This window comes from Mytilus edulis, chromosome 10 (genome assembly GCF_963676685.1).
Source record: "Mytilus edulis chromosome 10, xbMytEdul2.2, whole genome shotgun sequence".
Classification (NCBI taxonomy): Eukaryota; Metazoa; Mollusca; class Bivalvia; order Mytilida; family Mytilidae; genus Mytilus; species Mytilus edulis.
In genome coordinates this window covers 81,370,639-81,390,188 of record NC_092353.1, presented here as the reverse complement: position 1 = coordinate 81,390,188, position 19,550 = coordinate 81,370,639, and the positions used below count along the sequence as shown (strand labels likewise).

At 31.3% G+C, this 19,550-nt stretch overlaps 1 protein-coding gene across 2 annotated transcripts; it reads right to left on the bottom strand.

Moving 5' to 3' along the window:
- Positions 1-1,262: 1,262 nt before the first annotated feature.
- On the bottom strand, positions 1,263-18,713 carry LOC139492020 (coiled-coil domain-containing protein 28A-like). 2 transcript variants are annotated; one of them, XM_071280058.1, is made up of 6 exons: positions 18,605-18,713; positions 7,984-8,119; positions 4,817-4,957; positions 3,987-4,147; positions 3,283-3,305; positions 1,263-2,662 (listed from the first exon to the last, which is right to left on the bottom strand). In XM_071280058.1, exons 2-6 carry the CDS (start codon positions 8,069-8,071, stop codon positions 2,620-2,622), a joined length of 456 nt encoding a protein of 151 aa, XP_071136159.1. In that variant the 5' UTR covers positions 8,072-8,119; positions 18,605-18,713; the 3' UTR covers positions 1,263-2,619. The 2 variants fall into 2 exon arrangements, with proteins under 2 accessions (XP_071136159.1, XP_071136158.1); XM_071280057.1 differs by having other exon boundaries at positions 18,595-18,674.
- Between the last annotated feature and the right edge of the window lie 837 nt (positions 18,714-19,550).

The window sequence follows — 19,550 nt, the reverse complement described above, 5'->3', positions numbered from 1 at the left end:
CAGGACCAAATAAAATAAATAAGAGAAACCAGGTATAAATAGAATAATATGAAATAAAGGATGGTTCAATATTTGAAAAAAAAGTTAAAACATGAAAGACTTGTGTAAAAAAAAAATATAATTATAATAAAGTACAAGAAGGAGATTTTCATTTCAACAAACTAAAAATTGATTGGATTTCCTTTGTATTGAAGATTCTTCTTACATTCGTTGAATAAAACATCTGTAGCCTCTCTTTCAGACTAAAACTTTCAAGAATACAATGCTGTACTATATGTAGGAGGGATCAGTATGAACATTGCCAAAATTACATTTATATAACCAGAGACAGACTTTGGGGGGGGGGGGGGCCCTTTTGAGAAAAAAATTTGGTTGATTATATAGAGAATCACTGAATTGTGACAGAACTGGGCCCCTTCTAAGGCAGCCATTTGGGCCCCCACTTATGAAAATTTCTAGATCCGCTATTACACTGTATTAATAGGGAGAAATCTAAAAAAAACTAATACAAAAATAAATTCATGTAATGATATACAAGAAAAGCTCACAAAGCATTGACCTGATTGAAGAAAGAATAAATAAAATTTAGTTTTGTCGTGGGGATTGATTGATACAAATGGGAGATAACTCATGATTAAAAGAAAAAAGAAAAATATTTGATTCTTTGTAAGGTGGGTGTTTCTAAACAAATGAAATATTTCAAGTAATCAGATCTAAAACATAGCAATATAACTATAAAGCAACAAAAAAGTAAAAATGCCCTCCACACACTAATAAGCAAAGGTTTATTCTGATTTGAGCAATGTATTTAAACTGTCATGATTACATTGTGAAGTAAGAGTCAACAGTATTATTAACATCTCATTAAAATTTACATCAACAACCTATCGACAGTTTGATTAAATGTTATAGCAATGGTACAAAAAGCATTTAGCTCAATTGCATTACAATCAAATTGAAAATTAACTTTTTTATAATACAACCACAAGTTACCATATGTCACATGTGAGGACCCAGATCTAACTTTTTGCCTAAATCGAGGCACAGAACTTTAAAATTTTTCAATTTGAAAACCTGGACTATTTTGAGATGATTTTTCTCCTTGGTTTATTTTAGGGCACATTTCTACTGTAAATCTGCCATATTTATGTGAAAAGTTAAATGTTAATTAATGTCAAGTGAAGTAGAAAACATGAACAGAAAAATATACTGATAATTTTGAAATGAAATGTACTATTTTCACATAAAAAGATATGATTGTCGACTCACATGAAATACATTTATTAAATAAAACTCACTTCTAATAAATAAACAAAAATACAACAAAAATATAAACTATGTCTATAGAAAAACAAGTAAAAAAATGATGATTTCAAAATACAAGTTCCTGTTGGAATTTGTTGATTTTCAATTCGCTTTTTTTAGAATCTAATGCATTCTGGGTAAAATGTTAATAAGTGTTGACCAAAGTGTTGTGATTCATGAAAAATGTCCTTAATCCCTGAAATTCAACCATTGATGTGACACTATTTTCATTTTAGGTATGGCAATAAAATTACTCATAGTCCTTTAGATTATGAAATGCCTATGTAATAATAACTGTAGATACATTTATTCATTTTAATGGATACAAGAAAAGTTGCTTTTTCCTGGAATTTGTTGTGTTGGAAAATTATGTATTTTATCTATTTAAACCAAACTTGTATTTTGAGATGGTCCCTATGATATTCCTGTGATTGAAAGTTATAACAAATACTGAGATCAATATTGTTGATTAAATAACTTTAGTGGAATATACATACAAAACATTTCAACATTAATATGTGCAGACGGAATTTTTTTTATAAATTCTGATTATGGATGCGTAACTGTTTACTTAATAAAATATTTCATTACACATTCAATTACAATTATGAATAAATTCATTCTGACATTAAATTTGATCCATTTAAAAACTGGTTTTTTTTTTTAACAAATTTCCATACCTGCCACCTTACACAATTTTGGCATTGAATACACAAATTATTCACTTATCCTGCAGAGTTACTCAGTATGGTCAAAATCCTCAAAAGTAAAAAAAAATAAAATAAATGTTTTTGAAAATATGGACATATTGATTCCGTTATTTTGGTGAAATGATTGTATTCTCAAAGATATTTTATTTTGTAGTTCAGCTAAAATCAAAATACAAGCTTATAGAAAATTTGAATTGAGTAAACCACATTTAATACAAATTTAATAATTTGGGGGTTGGCGTAAAAACAGCAAATATCACCCTTCGTCTTTTGTAAGTCACATTTATATAGTTATAAGGTGTGGTATGAGTGCCAATGAGACAACTATCTCATCCAAGTCACAATTTGTAAAAGAAAACCATTATTTAACCATCTAATAAACTATCTCAACATTATTTAGTCATGAAATCTATGAAAATTGATATCCAACAAAAAATTATGAATACTCAATAGTTAAAAACAGTCTACAATTGGTCACAAAGTTACAATACAAAATATCACACATGATTTCTGAAGTCTTTCAACTTTCTGTTTAACTTATCACTGGAATGGGTCAATCTTTCTGGCTAACTTGTCATTGGAAACAAGTCAATCTTTCTTCTTATCATCTCTTCTGTGGACTGTAGTCTGTCTTGTGTAATTTTTGTCTGTGTTTAAGTTAAGGAAAGACAAGAAAGAATAACAAAAATATGCAATACAATCTGAACACAACTTGTACAAAAAAGGGGTTGCAGGAGGCAGTCTCTTACCAAGAAAAGAAATACCATATCATGAATTCCATGATAATATAGTGTTGGTTCCTGAATCACTATAAAAGTCTTCAACAATAAGAGAGATGTCTTGGACAAAGTCATTAGTTCATTCAATTAGACTTAACTTAGACTAAAAACATATAACATTGCAGCTGCTTCATATAAAAATCAACCTTATGCAAGTGCACTTGTATACAACTTTGAAACAAAAGATTTGGACTGATTTGTATTGTACTTTATAACAACTAAATGTTCAATAATCAGTTACAGACTTTGTATAGAGATTTTTTCCACCTAAATATGTAAAACAGATGTATTCATTGATATAGGCCTAGGTAAGGTGGATTAATATCTGACGCAGCTATTTCTCCTAAAATTAGTCAAAAACATTTGTTTGCCAAATTGAGATGTTAATAGATTGAAGTCAGATATTTCATCTTGTATCAAGTTAGCTTTACAGGGGAATGTTCTCAACGAATCAAATTCCAAACATTGGTGTCCATACAAAAGGATACATTGAAGAACTGATGGAATGAAGCTGAAAAAAAACCAAATTAAAAGATAAACATTTTAAAACTATATAAACATAGCATCTGCAGAATCACTTCTCAAGAAAATATACTTGTATGTTTTACTATAAATATGCTATAATCTTTATTAAATTTTTATGTGACTGTCATACAAAAGACAGATTTTTAGCTAGCTATAAATAGATATAAGAAGATCTGGTATGAGAACCAACGAAACAACTCTCTATCCAAGCCACAATGATTTGATTTGATTTGATTGATTGTTTGTGTTTAAAACCACTATCAGCACTAGTTGCTACACCATAATATTGGTGGAGGAGTGCCTAGAGAGAACCACCTAGTCTTGGCAGGAAAACTAGCAATTAGTCAATTATAATTCATTGTCAAAAGCACTGGTTATGGTGAGGTTAGAACTCACAACCTCAGTATTGATAGGCCAGTGTTACAGTAGATGATTGATCAACTTAGACCATTCAGCCAACACAGCCTCCAATGACTTGAAGTCAGAGGTCTTGGAACATGTTGACTTTTAAAGCTTTGGCAGGACATTAAATAATATAACTTTGGATTATGATTTGATAAATTTTTGGACAGTTATTGATTGGTTTAGATTCTGGTTTTTTATTTAAACCTGATCAATAAGTATTAACAGTTTTTGATTGGCTGAGATTTAAGCCTATTATTTTTACCTGATCAATAAGTCTGGACAGTTTTGAATTTGCCGAAATTCTAGCCTTTTCATCATTTCCTCTCTGTAAGTCTTGATGAATATCTAATTCGAAATGAAGTCGTGCTAAACATTCTTGTTGCTCTCGTATCATATCCATCTGCTGAAATGTTGAACCACCACCTAAAAAGTTAAATCTAAAATGTTAGTGATTTAAATTCTGGAAGTCAGAATTGTTGTTTAAATCAAACATATTTTTTTAACATTAAACAAGAATGTGTCCCCAGTACATGGGTGCCCCATCTGCACTATCATTTTCTATGTTCAGTGGACCGTGAAAATAGGATAAAATCTCTAATTTGGCATTAAAATTAGAAAGATCATATCAGAGAAAACATGTTTACTAAGTTTCAAGTTGATTAGACTTCAACTTCATCAAAAACTACCTCGACCAAAAACTTTTACCTGAAGCAGGACGAACAAACGGACAGACAAATAAACGAAACCAACGGACGCACAGACCAGAAAACATAATGCCCATAAATTGGGCATAATAAAAAGTATTACATGTATTTGATGTAATAATTAAAGACATATAAATGGCAATAAAATGTAGTAATTTTGTGAACTGTTGAATCAATTTTTTTGGGACAAATAAAATAAAGTATTCACGAAACTAACAATTTTGTGGTTATGCTGAAGTCTGCATATAAGCCATTAGAAAATTTGTAATTGGATATACCTTTGAATTCATGGTTGAACAGTGCACTCACAAAAATTGGTATACCACAAAAAATAATAAAACACTATATAAAACATATCATTCCAAGCTGTATGTTTTTTAAATCCTACCAAAAGCTTGTAATTTGCCTGAATGGAAATCCTCCAGTAATTGTAAGAGTCCCTGTTCCATGGCGCGGACGTCTGCCACATCTGTCAGAAAGGAATGTTCTTTACATGGTCTACTACAGGCTTGTCTTCTCTCCTTCTTACCTAAGACAAAAAGAAGCAAAAATTAAATTGGAATATTTATTTCACTATGCTTTGTGAACTTCAAACTAAACCATTGCAATGATTAAGCAAAGAAAACATATTATATTATTTCTGACAAGGGCAGATTTTGTGGTGTAACATAATACAAAGTCTATCCATATAAATTTTGCAAAGAATTTTGCTCAACTGTTGTAAGGTGCCATCTTAAACTTACAGTGAGGTGATTTTTTTTTCTCTGTGCTAAACTCCTATTATGTTAAGCAAAGGAACATAAAAAATTTGATTCAAACAGGGAAATTATTTGTGAACATGTACAGTTCACTTAATTGCTATATATGTATTGTGAATTTCTCACAATACAGTGGCATCGTTCAAACAGTAATACAAACAGTTTCTTTAGCATTTATAACATCTTTCTATATAATATCAGAAAACAAGAATGTGTCCATAGTACACGGAAGCCCCATCCGCAATATAATTTTCTATGTTCAGTGGACCGTGAAAATGAGGTAAAATCTCTAATTGACACTAAAACTAGAAAGATCAAATCATAGGGAACATGTGTACTAAGTTTCAAGTTGATTGGACTTCAACTTCATCAAAAAATACCTTGACCAAAAACTCGAAACCTGAAGCAGGACAGACAGACAGACGAATAAACAAGCAAATGGACGGATGAACAAACGGACACACAGACCAGAAAAACATAATGCCCCTCTACTATCGTAGGTGGGGCATAAAAATGAAAATAAGACGTTATAAATTTCATAAGTCCTAAGCATAATTTGTTCTTGATTTAACATCATCAGGAATGCTCAAAGCTGAATATTTGAAAGCCAAGGAAAGTATAAAAATCAAATCAAAAGGACCTAATTATAAAGTAATAATAAATAGCCAAATCCTTCTTAGGTAAACTTTGCCCGAGGGAGTTGAAACCTTAAGTTACTTAACAGTCATTTATTGTTTTTATTGATCTGTAAAGAAATGAAGGACATAAATCCTTTTTACTAGAGAAATGGATTATTTTTATATTCTTAATTAATTGTAAGAATCTTTGGTATTCATGAAAAACTGATAAAACAAATTATGGAGATTTTTTACGTATAAATTTTTACTGCTACTTCTAAGCCATTCATTTATCAAAGTTGTTTTGTAATGATTAATTGTCATGGCCAATAGGAGTTTATAAATGTCATAGATCAGTGAATATTTATTGTACATTGTATTGTGAATACAATCTACTTTCATTACATATAACCATGAACAGAAAAATTCTAATATCTAAAGCATGGAAAAAATTAGTACCGTATTTGGGCATGTATAGTCCGCACTTTTTTCCCTTTAATATGTAGTTTGAAGAAGGGGTGTGGACTATACACAACTATAGACGGTTTTCGAAATTTATAAAAAAAAAAAATTTTTTTTTTTTTTTTTTTTTATTAAATTTCGTTTTTTCTGCATTAATAATGTATATTGAAAAAAGTTTATTATATTCACTTCATTTAATTCTTATTCTTTTATAACTTTTCTCTTCAAAATTGAGTATTCAAAGTAAAGGTGTGACGTCCTGCATAGGTAATCAAGAGGGGTAATTAAGGATTAGGTATGGGTGTGTAGCAATTAAATAATGATCTCAAGTTTTGACAGGTGTTAAATATTATAACCCCAGTCAATAAAACAACATGATCAATGAAAAGATTATATAAGATTAAATGGTTTTAAAATTTTGATTCACTGCTAATTAATTTAGATGTTTGATCTCTTTTTTTCTTTTGTTCCATAATATTCAAATTATTTCTGTAATATTATATATCAGCTTGAACATACTTAGACAAATGTTGATTTTAAATGGGATCTTATGATTAATAAATACTTATATTAAATTATTAATAACCTGATGAAAAGCTCTACCACTTCATTTTTTTTCATGAAATAAATAAAACATAATTATTTTTTTTATAAAATACATGGATTTTTACAGTGAACTAGACTTTTACAGTAAAAAAAACCAAACTGTTTTTTTACAAAACTTTTTTTCTCGATTTTGAGGGGATGAAAAGGGGATGCGGACTATACATAAATGCGTACTATACATGGCCGAATACGGTAAACTGCTGAATCAATATTTATAACAAGAATGTGTCGCCAGTACACAGATGCCCCATCCATACTATCATTTTCTATGTTCAGTGGACCGTGAAAATGGGGGTAAATCTCTAATTTGGCATTAAAATTAGAAAGATCATATCATAGGAAACATGTGTATTAAGTTTCAAGTTGATTGGACTTCAACTTAATCAAAAACTACCATGACAAAAAACTTTAACCAAAATTTTAACTTGAAGTGGAACGAACTGACGGACGGACGAAATTAGGAGTAGGCTTCCCTTTGATTCCAAAACAAAATTTGTCAACAAACTAGAGGCTCCAAGAAGCCTGTGTGGCTCACCTGATAATTTTATTTACAATTGATGCATGAAATAATGCACCTGTTATACTTTTGGTTCCGTTTCAGAGATATAAGCCCAAAACTGCATTTTACCACAATGTACTATTTTTAGCCATGTCATCCATCTTGATTCTTTCAATATTGTTTATTCAGTTTACTCAATTCCTTATCATTTATCAAACATCTCCATTTGTTTAATATATAATTACATTAGATGTATGTTTTATCATAATACGTTATTCTGATTGGCTAACTGCACAGCACATGTTATTCCCAAAGCAATTGCATCACTCAATAAAACTGTTCATTCATGATGACACGTGGTCCCACAATAAAGTGCACAGGTGAATTAAATAAAACAATTATAAAATTCGTGTTTTCATGATCATAGCTAAAAAATGTAATTATAAGTATTGAATGCTTCTTTTTGTAACTTCATAGGGTTGTAAAGCGTTGACCGTGCGCACATTTTTAGTATGAAGCGCGAAAATTTACTTCGGTCAACGCTTTTACACCCCAATGAAGTTACAAAAAGAAGCATTCAATTGTTAAATAATAACTATAAACTGTCATTTACCAGATTTTGATGCCTTTCTCTCTGGAATGGGTTTAGGTGCAGGGAACGTCTCATCTTTCCTCCTGTAATTAACAGGATCCGTATCCATGGTAACAGAAAACCAAGTCTTCAAATATTCTTGTCCAATAGAAGGATTCTGAAAAAAATAAAAATATTAATTATGAAAATAACACTTTAAAAATTGTCTGTGTCGATAGCTGTATTCTTGTAATCTTCATCAGAGATGCTCAAATTTCAAAATTAGAATGCCAAGGATGTAAGAGAACCTAAACACATAAATAGCTATATGTATTACCAAAAGGTTAACGGTTTTACACTAGCCATTTTTGGGGCCCTTTATAGCTTGTTGTTTGGTGTGAGCCAAGGCTCCTTGTTGAAGACTGTACTTTGACTTATAAAGGTCAAATGTTACATTTTCCCGTTTGAATGGTTTTACACTAGTCAATTTTGGGGCAGTTTATTAAACTTGTGGTTGGGTGTGAGCTAAGGCTCTGTGTTGAAAACTGAACTTTGACCTATAATGGTTTGCTTCTGTTGATTGTGACTAGGATGGAGAGTCTTCTCATTGGCACTCATACCACATCTTCTTATATCTATAGGGATGTACAATGAAGAGCCAAATCCACCAAAGATCAACTTTGCCTAAGGAACTTGGTAATCTAACAAAGGTTAGCTTTGCCTAAGGGATTTGTTAATCCACCAACTTCAACTTTGCCTAAGGGATTTGGTAATCCACCAAAGATCAACTTTGCCTAAGGGATTTGGTAATCTACCAAAGATCAACTTTGCCTAAGGAATTTGGTAATCTACCAAAGATCAACTTTGCCTAAGGAACTTGGTAATCTACAAAAGGTTAGCTTTGCCTTAGGGATTTGGTAATCAATCAACTTCAACTTTGCCTAAGGAATTTGGTAATCTACCAAAGTTCAACTTTGTCTAAGGGATTTGGTAATCTACCAAAGATCAACTTTGCCTAAGGAACTTGGTAATCTACTAAAGGTTAGCTTTGCCGTAGGGATTTGGTAATCAATCAACTTCAACTTTGCCTAAGGGATTTGGTAATCCACCAAAGATCAACTTTGCCTAAGGGATTTGGTAATCTACCAAAGATCAACTTTGCCTAAGGGATTTGGTAATCTACCAAAGATCAACTTTGCCTAAGGGATTTGGTAATCAATCAACTTCAACTTTGCCTAAGGAATTTGGTAATCTACTAAAGGTTAGCTTTGCCTTAGGGATTTGGTAATCCACCAACTTCAATTTTGCCTAAGGAACTTGGTAATCTACCAAAGGTTAACTTTGCCTAAGGGATTTGGTAATCTACCAAAGGTCAACTTTGCCTAAGGGATTTGGTAATCCACCAACTTCAACTTTGCTTAGGGGATTTGGTAATCCACCAAAGATCAACTTTACGTAAGGGATTTGTTAATCCACCAACTTCAACTTTGCCTAGGGGATTTGGTAATCCACCAAAGATCAACTTTGTGTAAGGGATTTGTTAATCCCCAACAGATCAACTTTGAGTAAGGGATTTGGTAATCTACCAAAGATCAACTTTGCCGAGGGGATTTGGTAATCTACCAAAGGTTAGCTTTGCCTAAGGGATTTGGAATGTTCTTCATAAATCAATTTGTAAACAAAATGAATAGAACTTATAATTCTTAGTTACTTATATTTGATGAAATAAGGGCTACACCCATACATTTGTACATGAAAATGGGATGTTCATAATATTCATGATATTTAGATAAGGTAGTGTAGCATGGTTTTGTCACAAACTTCCAAATTTTTCCCCCTGCTAGTTTGCTTAACATCATCATATACCATTGATACTTTAAAAAAACAAAAATGTAGATTGTTTGTTATCATGTAAATTCAAATATTTGAAATGACAACGTGGACAAGATGCTTTTTTATTAATCTCATTGCACATTTTGCTGTATTTGTTGTAATTTTAGTATCTTATCATGCTATTTTGTATCTACTTAACCAAATATTTTTTCCTTGCTAATTCCAGTATCTTATCATCATGGTCATGCTATTTTGTATTTAACCATATATTTCTAAAGCATTTATAAACATACATATAAGTTTCTACAAATGAGGAGATACATTTGACTACAAATATTGTTTTGCTCCTACCCCTCAAGCAGAGAATGGGTTGTTGCTATAGAATATACTTTACATAAATCTGAATTTCAACTATAAACAATTTAAGCTTAAAAACATTACTGCTTACAAACAGTGACAAAAGAAAATATTATGAAAGTAAACATATATCTGTTGTATCTGAATATTCTAGCTAAAAACTTTTCTCCATTTACAAAATTACACCAGACAAATTAAATGTAAAATGAACTCACCATTTCTTATTGTTAGTTGTAGAAACAGAAGTTATTATTAGAACATATGAGGAGAAATCAATACTATTACATCAAGAGTCATCATCAAATGTCAATTTCAAAATGCAGGAAAATCTATTTAATTATTCATGACTGGAATTATTTTACTTAGAACAGGATTTTCTTTATATGAGAAAGACATTATTTATCTATTTAATATCCATATAGCTCAGGTTAAGACTAATTAATACTTCATTGCTCCTGAGAATCACAAAACACGTCAGTTTTCTACCAATAATTAAAGTGCTGAGGGACACATATCAATTACTGTATGACTAAGGGCATTGTAGGTCAGTGCCAGAATAACTGGGAAGGATGGGTGCCAGGGAATCTTATGGAGCATCATATATATATATATTTATGCATGAACTTTTTACATGTATCATTCCAAACTTTGCATGGCTTGTTCCCCCCTGTTTTCAAAGCTTTTTGTTATGTTTAAAGTTCATGTATCTATCTTCCTGTATACAACAGAAATGCAGTAGACAGGGCTATAAGGACAAAGGGGCACTTATAAAAAAAACAGGGGGGATTCTGGAAAATTTGTGATAATTGCTTCACTCCTCTGGTCCCTGGACACGTGTGTTAGGTACTTCACTCCTCTGGTCCCTGGACACTTTTGTCAGGTACTTCACTCCTCTGGTCCCTAGACACTTGTGTCAAGTACTTCACTCCTCTTGACCCTGAACACTTTGAGTCAATTGCTACACTCCTCGGTTCTTTGGCAAATTTGTGATAATTGCTTACTTCCTCTGTTTCCTGGACACTTTGTGTCAATTGCTCAAACCTCTGTTTCCTGGACACTTTGTGTCAATTGCTTTAACCTCTGTTTCCTGGACACTCATGGTCAATTGCTCAAACCTCTGTTTCCTGGACACTCATGGTCAATTGCTCAAATCTCTGTTTTCTGGACACTTTGTGTCAATTGCTCCACTCCTCTATTCTTTGGAGCCTTTGTGTCCATTGTTCCTTTCCTCTGTTCCCTTGACACCAAACTTCACTCCTCTGTTCCTTTAACACTTTGTGTCAATTGCTCCACTCCTCTGTTCCCTGGACACTTTGTATCATTTGCTTCAATTGTCTGATTTCTGGACATGTTGTGTCAATTGTTCTACATTTTGTACTTCTCTGTCCCCTTGACTCTGTGTCAATCCCGTCACTCCTCTGTTCTTTGGACACTTTGTGTCAATTGTTCTACTTGTCTGTTCCCTTGACACTTTGTGTCAATTGTTCTACTTGTCTGTTCCCTGGACACTGAGTGTCAATTACTTGACTCCTCTGTTCCCTGGACGCTTTGTGTCAATTGTTCTACTTTTCTGTTCCCTGGACACTTTGTGTCAATTGTTCTTTTTTTCTGTTCCCTGGACACTTTGTGTCAATTGTTCTACTTCTCTGTTCCCTGAACACTTCGTGTCAATTGCTCCACTCCTTTGTTCCCTTGACACTTTGTGTCATAAAGTAATTTTCATACCATGCAGCACACAACAAGAAAATATATTCTGATGAGATGAATAGCACTAGTATTTATGACCTTAAAACAGTCAAGGAAATAACTGTATAAAATTATTAGAGAAAAATTACATACATTTGTTATTGTGTATTAATAAAGAATCAAAGACTAGTGATAACATATATATGTATGTTACATGTTTCAAAGGGACAATAAACATCATTAGTTTTGTTGAAATGTATAAATTAAATGGACTTAGTTTTTATGCCAGTTAACATTACATTCACACTGTGGTTAAAGTTTTTTAAATTTTAATAACTTTTTCAAAATATGCTGGATTTCTACCAAACTTTGAAAGAGGCTTGTTTATGATCAAAAGACAATATCTAGAAGTAAATTTTTAAAAAATATATCCTTTTTTTGTATATATATATATATAACTTATAAACTGACTGGGTTTTTTTCCAGTTAACATAACATACACCATGTACACTCTGCAGTTAAAGTTTTTAAAAACATTTCTTTGATTTCATATATACATCCTGACTTTTTACCAAATTTGGACAGAAGCTTTTTACAGAAATAGTCAAAAGATAGTATCTGAAGGAAAATTTTAATAATTTTTTTCTTAATTTTGTTGGGCCTGCGACTCACAGCAAAAGTAGGCGAGACACAGGGTTCAGCAAAACCCTTACAATTTTGATAGCTGAATACAGCGTTAACCCATCTCCAGCTAGGGGTTGAATTGAAGGCCAAATGAATATGTATTTAATGAGGTTCAATTGTTTTAATTTGCAAGCGCACATTTCACGAAGCATGTTTCACAGCTTATTTAACAAAATAGAAACAGATAGGCTGCTGAAAGTGAAATATAATTTCATTATACCATTTTCATTTATGATTTAACAACAACAAAAATCATATTTTCTTTTGAATCTTGTAGCTAATGCACCTATAGCAAAAAGGTACATTTTAAGCAGATCACTTTTTAAAAGTACTCACTGATTTTCTAGTACATTGTATTATCATAACATTCGATCAGTTGACCATCATACAACATTGTTTTAACAGTTTAATAGTAAAAAGGTGTAAAAATTATTTTAAAATTAGTAATTACTGGTAATTACTGGGCCATTTTAGGAATTACTTGTATTTACTGAGTGCATGGGGAATTACATGTAATTCCTAATTTCACCTATTTACTGTAACAGATATAAATTTAGATTCTGCACAAAGTTCAAGAGATCCCAGTAGAGCCTGCTAGAAATTAAAATATTTTTGATTTATTTTATAAATAACAATTCATGCAAACTTATTTTATTTGAGATGTAGAAAATTAAAAGATTTAAGACTTGACAACTCATGGAAGTATCTGTAATAACCAGACTTGGGGTAATTGTAATTGTAATCGTTAATCAGCTGTAATTGATTACTATTTTTCAAGTAATCAGTGTAATCATTAATCAGCCAAAAATCTGATTACATGTAATTTAATTTAATCAATTACTTTTCAAAATACCCTGTAATCATGATTACTTTTTGATTACATTCTGATTACAATGAAAAAAATCTAAAATTGTGTTTTTGGTCATTAAATGAACCTCTTTGTTATTCATATATATGATAAATTTTAAACATACTAAAATGGTTTGGTTACTTCAAGCATGTCTACTTCAGTAAAAAATAAAGTTACAGTACTGAAAAGTCATCATTAGCCTAAGCAGAGACATATAATACAATTATATATCTTTTTGGTAAAAGATATTGTACATACATGTATATTCATCGTTTTATAATGATCTTCATATTAATTTTTGATAATAACTGTTATATATTCAAGTAAAACTTTTCTTTAACCCTGAATTATAATCTTTTGTTAATTTTTGTGATTTTTGTTAACTTTGAATTGACAGGTAGGAGACTAATTAATGTTTGTTTTTATTGCAATTACCAATTGAGTATAGCTGTAGGGAAATATATATGATAAAAGATAAATCAGACATGAAAATTTATCTAATTAGCACATTAATTAAAAGTTGGACAAATATGTTGTTTAATTTTTTTTTGTATTTGGACTGGACATGTAAAATGCAATGATTTTTAGTACTTACATATTGTTTACAATTTGATTAAACATTTCTATTAAAATTTAACATAGTTTTAACTTGTAACTTTATTTCATCCATATTTAAACTTCCATAAACTGCAACTTGGAATACATATAAATTATGAAAGAGCGGTCAGAAGACAAACAAAAAACTCTTGATTATGATATATCTTTATTAAATTCAATTCAAAATAATTCAGAGATCATTGGTGATAAAGTGTAATGTATATATGTAGTGAAATTTGGGGTTTATTTAAATAAATGAAGTTTAATTTAAAGTTATCATTTTATAATTGAACCAAATGAAATACTTTCTCAAAAATGCTATAGTTATATTAAACATTTATTCATTCACATCATTCAAAATGTTTTGTTTTTAAATTCATTGTAATCAGATGTAATCATGATTACTTTGTCAATGTAATCATTAATTTAATCAGATACTTTCAGAAATGATGTAATCATTAATTTAATTTAATCGTACAAATGACAAAGTAATTGTAATTTAATCAATTACATTGAAAGTAATCGGACCCATCTCTGGTAATAACTCATGCAAGATATTTTCTGTAATAATCCTATAGCATGTATAGAGTTACATTTTTGTATATCCCTGACTGTACAACTGTAAGAACTAATATTCAGAAACATTTAGACATAAACAGCAGGCCATTCTTTGGTAGGCGGTACTCCATATTTTTACACTCCTTTGCTTTTGACAAGTACAGCCTAAATGTAGGAATTTTTATAGAAGGTATTCATATAATAAATTGACAAGTACCACCTATAAAGGTGAAAGTACATGTACCAGTCAATATGAAAGATAATAAAACTCCTGAAACAGCAAAGATACACTGTAATTAAAGCTTTGTCTTTGTTGTCATCTTCAATACTTGTTAAATCAAAATGTATGATATATAGAAAATATCATATGGCTTTTTCAATATCGCATCCGTATCAACCCGAGACACCAAAATAATCCCAAGAGCTCTGCTCGAGGGATTATATTGGTTGAGGGTTAATACGGTGCGTGATATTGAAAAAGCCATATCATATACATAGAGAATATCATATGGCTTTTTCAATATCGCATCTGTATCAACGCGAGACACCAATATAATCCCAAGAGCTCTGCTCGAGGGATTATATTGGTTGAGGGTTGATACGGTGTGTGATATTGAAAAAGCCATATCATATACACTTTATTATATACATATACCTCAAGTAGATGTTTTTATGTGACATGACGTCATACAGATAATGAGTTTTGAAATGACGTCATACAGATTATAGGTTTGACATGACGTCATACAGATTAGGGATTTGATAAAGCTTTGCAACAGTGACTGCAATCGATGACGTGACGTCATACAGATTAAAGGTGTGATAAAGCTTTTGCGACCGTACTGATATCGATATCATCACGGGTGGCTGATACAGCACGCTTGCCATTGATTGTATTACACATACAATTTATCTGTATTTACTACTTAGTATATAATAAACTTTATTATATACATATACCTCAAGTAGATGGTTTTTTTTATGTGATATGACGTCATACAGATAAGGAGGTTTGAAATGACGTCATACAGATAGAGGTTGACATGACGTCATACAGATTAGGGTTTTGATAAAGCCTTTGCAACAGTGACTGCAATCGATGACGTGACGTCATACAGATTAAAGGTGTGATAAAGCTTTTGCAACCGTGCTGATATCGATATCATCACAGGTGGTTGATACAGCACGCTTGCCATTGATTGTAATACACATACAATTTATCTGTATTTACTACTAAGTATATATATAATAATGATCAATATTAAACACCACTTTTAGCACTATTGTGTTAGGCAGTGGATGTGGGTACCCGCATGTGGGTAAGAATAGTCAAATTGGCATTCGTAGGCTATGCGTACCCACATCCAGTTTTATATTTAGATGCCTTCGGATCGGAAATAAAACGTGATATACATCATTGTACATATACATGTATACGGATTTAGAGTAAAACAAGTAAAGAGTATGAAAAATAATATTTTCAAAATGTTTTTAAATTTAAGATAATGATACATAAAAAACTTTGCAAATTAAATTAAATTCATTATAACTTTAAAATGTCTTCCCCACATGTTAATCACTCTCTTCCATTTTAAGAATATTTATTAACTGAGAAAAACTGTTCACTTACCTATATATAAATATCTATAAAACTTATGTGTAGTTTTAATCAATTTATTCACCATTGTTCACTAATTGCGACAATTTCAGTATATATTTTACGTCTTATTCCCGATCCGATGGCATTCTGTTATTAAACCGGATGTGGGTAGTGGTACGTGTAGCCTTCGAATGGCAATTTGACTATTCGTACCCGCATGCGGGTACGCGCAGACACTGCCATTGTGTTAATTGGCAACAATCAGTTTTTATTGTTTAAAAAATATTAACATTGCTCGTCAGCATTTTATAATTTGATATGGTAAAGTTTTAAACAAAATGTTGTCATGACTTATAAAAATGAAGTGTGAGTCAGCCTGTAAAATTTTTATTTAAGATGTACATACATGTATGCTCTGCTTTCTCCTATTTTTTTTTTTGGCTTGTCGCTAATGTCACAGAGTTCCCGAAAAGTGGTGGTCCTCACGATTTTACCACCAAAATTTTGCATAGGACTGACACAATTTTAGTATTTTTCAATAGAATTAATAGTGAGGACCAGCAGATTTTCTGCAAGGACCACCAAGGAAAAAAAGATTTTGCGAACTCTGATGTCAGTAATGACAGCTGGATATTTGGGGTACCTTTGAGGGGTATCCGGTCGTTACGGCACCAAACCGATCCGGCCCCAAGTCAATCCGGCCCAAAGTTGATCCAGCCCAAGTCGATCCGGCCCACGTCGATCCGGCCCCAAGTCGATCAGGCCCCATAATAAAATATGAAATAACTATATTGATTTTGGAGGAATTTGTGACACATTTTTACAGTTTAAATGGAATTTTCAAAAAGTGTCCAATGATAGATGACAAAAGGTAAGTGAAGTATTGGAGTACCAGTTAAAGAACTATTTTAAATCGATACGAAAATGAGTGTTATTGTTGAATTGCAGGTTCAACATATTTTGAAATATGAAGTTATTTTCCGTGATAACTTTAAATTTGAATGTCATGGCGATTTTATTTTTTGTTAGTTCATACACAGAATATCTAAATAAATATTTACAGTCCACTGAAACCTATAAAATTTAACTCATCATAATGACTTGATTAATCAAATCATTAGTCTATAATTGGTTTGTTTATTCAACAATTGTCTGGCGATTGTGAACTAAGGTAATCCTGATTAATTAAAGTTACGTAATCAACAAGGTCTTTATAGATCGATCTTCTGGTTCAGGTTGGTGTATATAATAATAGTTAATTGTATTTTTTTTTCAGGTAACATCACAGGCTTCTATAATAATTGTTTTTTGGAGTTTTTTTTGTAATATAAACAAGGTCTTTACAGTTTGATATTTTGTTTGGTGTATATAATAATAATTTATTATTTTTTTAATATTGAATATAGTCAATTAGACTGTTGGTTTTCCCGTTAGTTGTGTGTAGAAAAAAAAACCAAGTTATAGGAGTATCCATTATTCTTTATTGCAAGAAAATAACAAAACAATGACACTGAATGCACGTTTTCACTCTCTAAAATATAATATCAGCACTACTAAAATATAACAATAAAATCATACATACTAACAAACACACTATCTCTGACACTCACATAAATATATATAACTTTTAAAACATTTACACTTACAGTTTTTCACTGTCACTAATTACTTAAAGGGGTCACACTTGCAGCACTACAATAACTACCTGTGAACGTTGGTACTTTGTGCGCTGCCAACGGGCAAGACTCAGCTTGGGGATCGGTTTGTACCGCTGTGTATGTAACTATTTGTTATAACACAAGATGAAAGACTTGTTAGCATCACAGTCAATCGAAAGAAAATGCTAATTACTGCTGATTAATGTTGCTGTCTGAATTGTTTTAATATAATTATACCCAATACTCTTAAAAACTTGTAATAAAAACATAATCAACCTAGTTTGTTCATGTTGTTTTATACTCATCTGAAAATTATTTTTTTTTACCGTATACCTTTTACATTATAATAAAAATCATAAACATTTATGAATTACATTAATATATATCTTTATTTTCATTCCTTATAAAAATATTTTTTATTGGGGCCGGATCGACTTGACATATGGACCCGATTGAAGTGGGGCCGGATCGACGTGGGGCGGGATCGACGTGGGATGGATCAACTTGGGTCGGATCGACGATGGGCCGGATCGACCCGAAAGCCCTTTGAGGTCCCAAACACTTGTACATGTTGTAATTTTGATGTCTGAGTGACGTGGCGTGCAAAATCTGTACTTTTAGGTTAAAAATACACTATACAGCCATTTTAGTCCATAATGTTATAATGAACTTTAAATTATATAAAATCGTAAAGGGACTAAAAAAAGAAGAATTTTGTGTTGGGGCCTTGATTTTCAACACCTGAGATTGAATAAAAATAGTCAAGAAAAAAAACTGTCTTTGAATAGGCATGACAAGAGACATATATATAAAACACAGCGAGTACCTACCAGAACTTACATATCAAATATATGAATATCAACAAAACAACTGAAAGCAAAATCCGGAAACGCTTCTTTGTTCTTTAAAATGAAGATCTAATGTTTAATCTAGGCAACATAGACTGTCGAGAAACGGGAATCGAATCGAATTAAATCGAAACGAAACGAATTATATCGAAATGAAACGGAATGGAAAATGAAGAAACGAAACACAACTCAATCAAAACGATACATTATTTTTTAAGCCCAATAGCACTGTTAAAGAATACGAATTCATGTGTCAGTGATTCTTTGACTGAAAAGGTTCACATTTTTGTTATAAGTCTTACAATAAATAAGAAGATGTGGTATGAGTGCAAATGAAGAAACGAAATAAAACTATATCAAAGCGATATATAACTATGATTTTTAAGCCTAATAGCACTTTTAAAGAATCCGAATTCATGTGTCATTGATTCCTTGAAAAAAACTTCACATTTTTGTTATAAGTCTTAGAATGAATAGGAAGATGTGGTATGCGTGCTAATGAGACAACTCAGTCTCAACTTGCCAACCACCAATGTAAATAAAATTATCAATTATAGATTACAGCACGGCCTTAAACACGGAGCCGTGGATTTTCAATGTGACAGTCCAGCAATAAATTAAGAGTCCAAAATGACAAGTGTAAAACAATTGTGAAAGGAGAACCAACGATGTTTTAAAGAGCGTTTTTCAATAAAGGTGTGATTTTCAGACATAAAAAATGAAAAAAATCAACTTGTCTAAAATTGTATTTCAAGACTTATTTTTGAATACTTCTATTTTAAGAATGCACTTTTCATTCACAAACAGTTGTATAATTATTATACACCTGTTTGTGAATGAAAAGTGCATTCTTAATTACTCTTCAAAATGATTTTTTTCTTCTTCATAATTTATATACTGTTTCGTATTTGTCCACTACTAAACTGCTTCTTAACGCA

What these genes read in the sequence shown, in the direction of transcription:
- LOC139492020 (XM_071280058.1), bottom strand. Translation starts at nt 8,071, where the DNA reads ATGGATACGGATCCTGTTAATTACAGGAGGAAAGATGAGACGTTCCCT. An exon ending in GAGAAAGGCATCAAAATCTG is followed by an intron (nt 4,958 to 7,983) that starts GTAAATGACAGT and finishes TTTTTGTCTTAG; the next exon opens with GTAAGAAGGAGAGAAGACAA. An exon ending in TGTCCAGACTTATTGATCAG is followed by an intron (nt 3,306 to 3,986) that starts GTAAAAATAATA and finishes GTTTTTTTTCAG; the next exon opens with CTTCATTCCATCAGTTCTTC.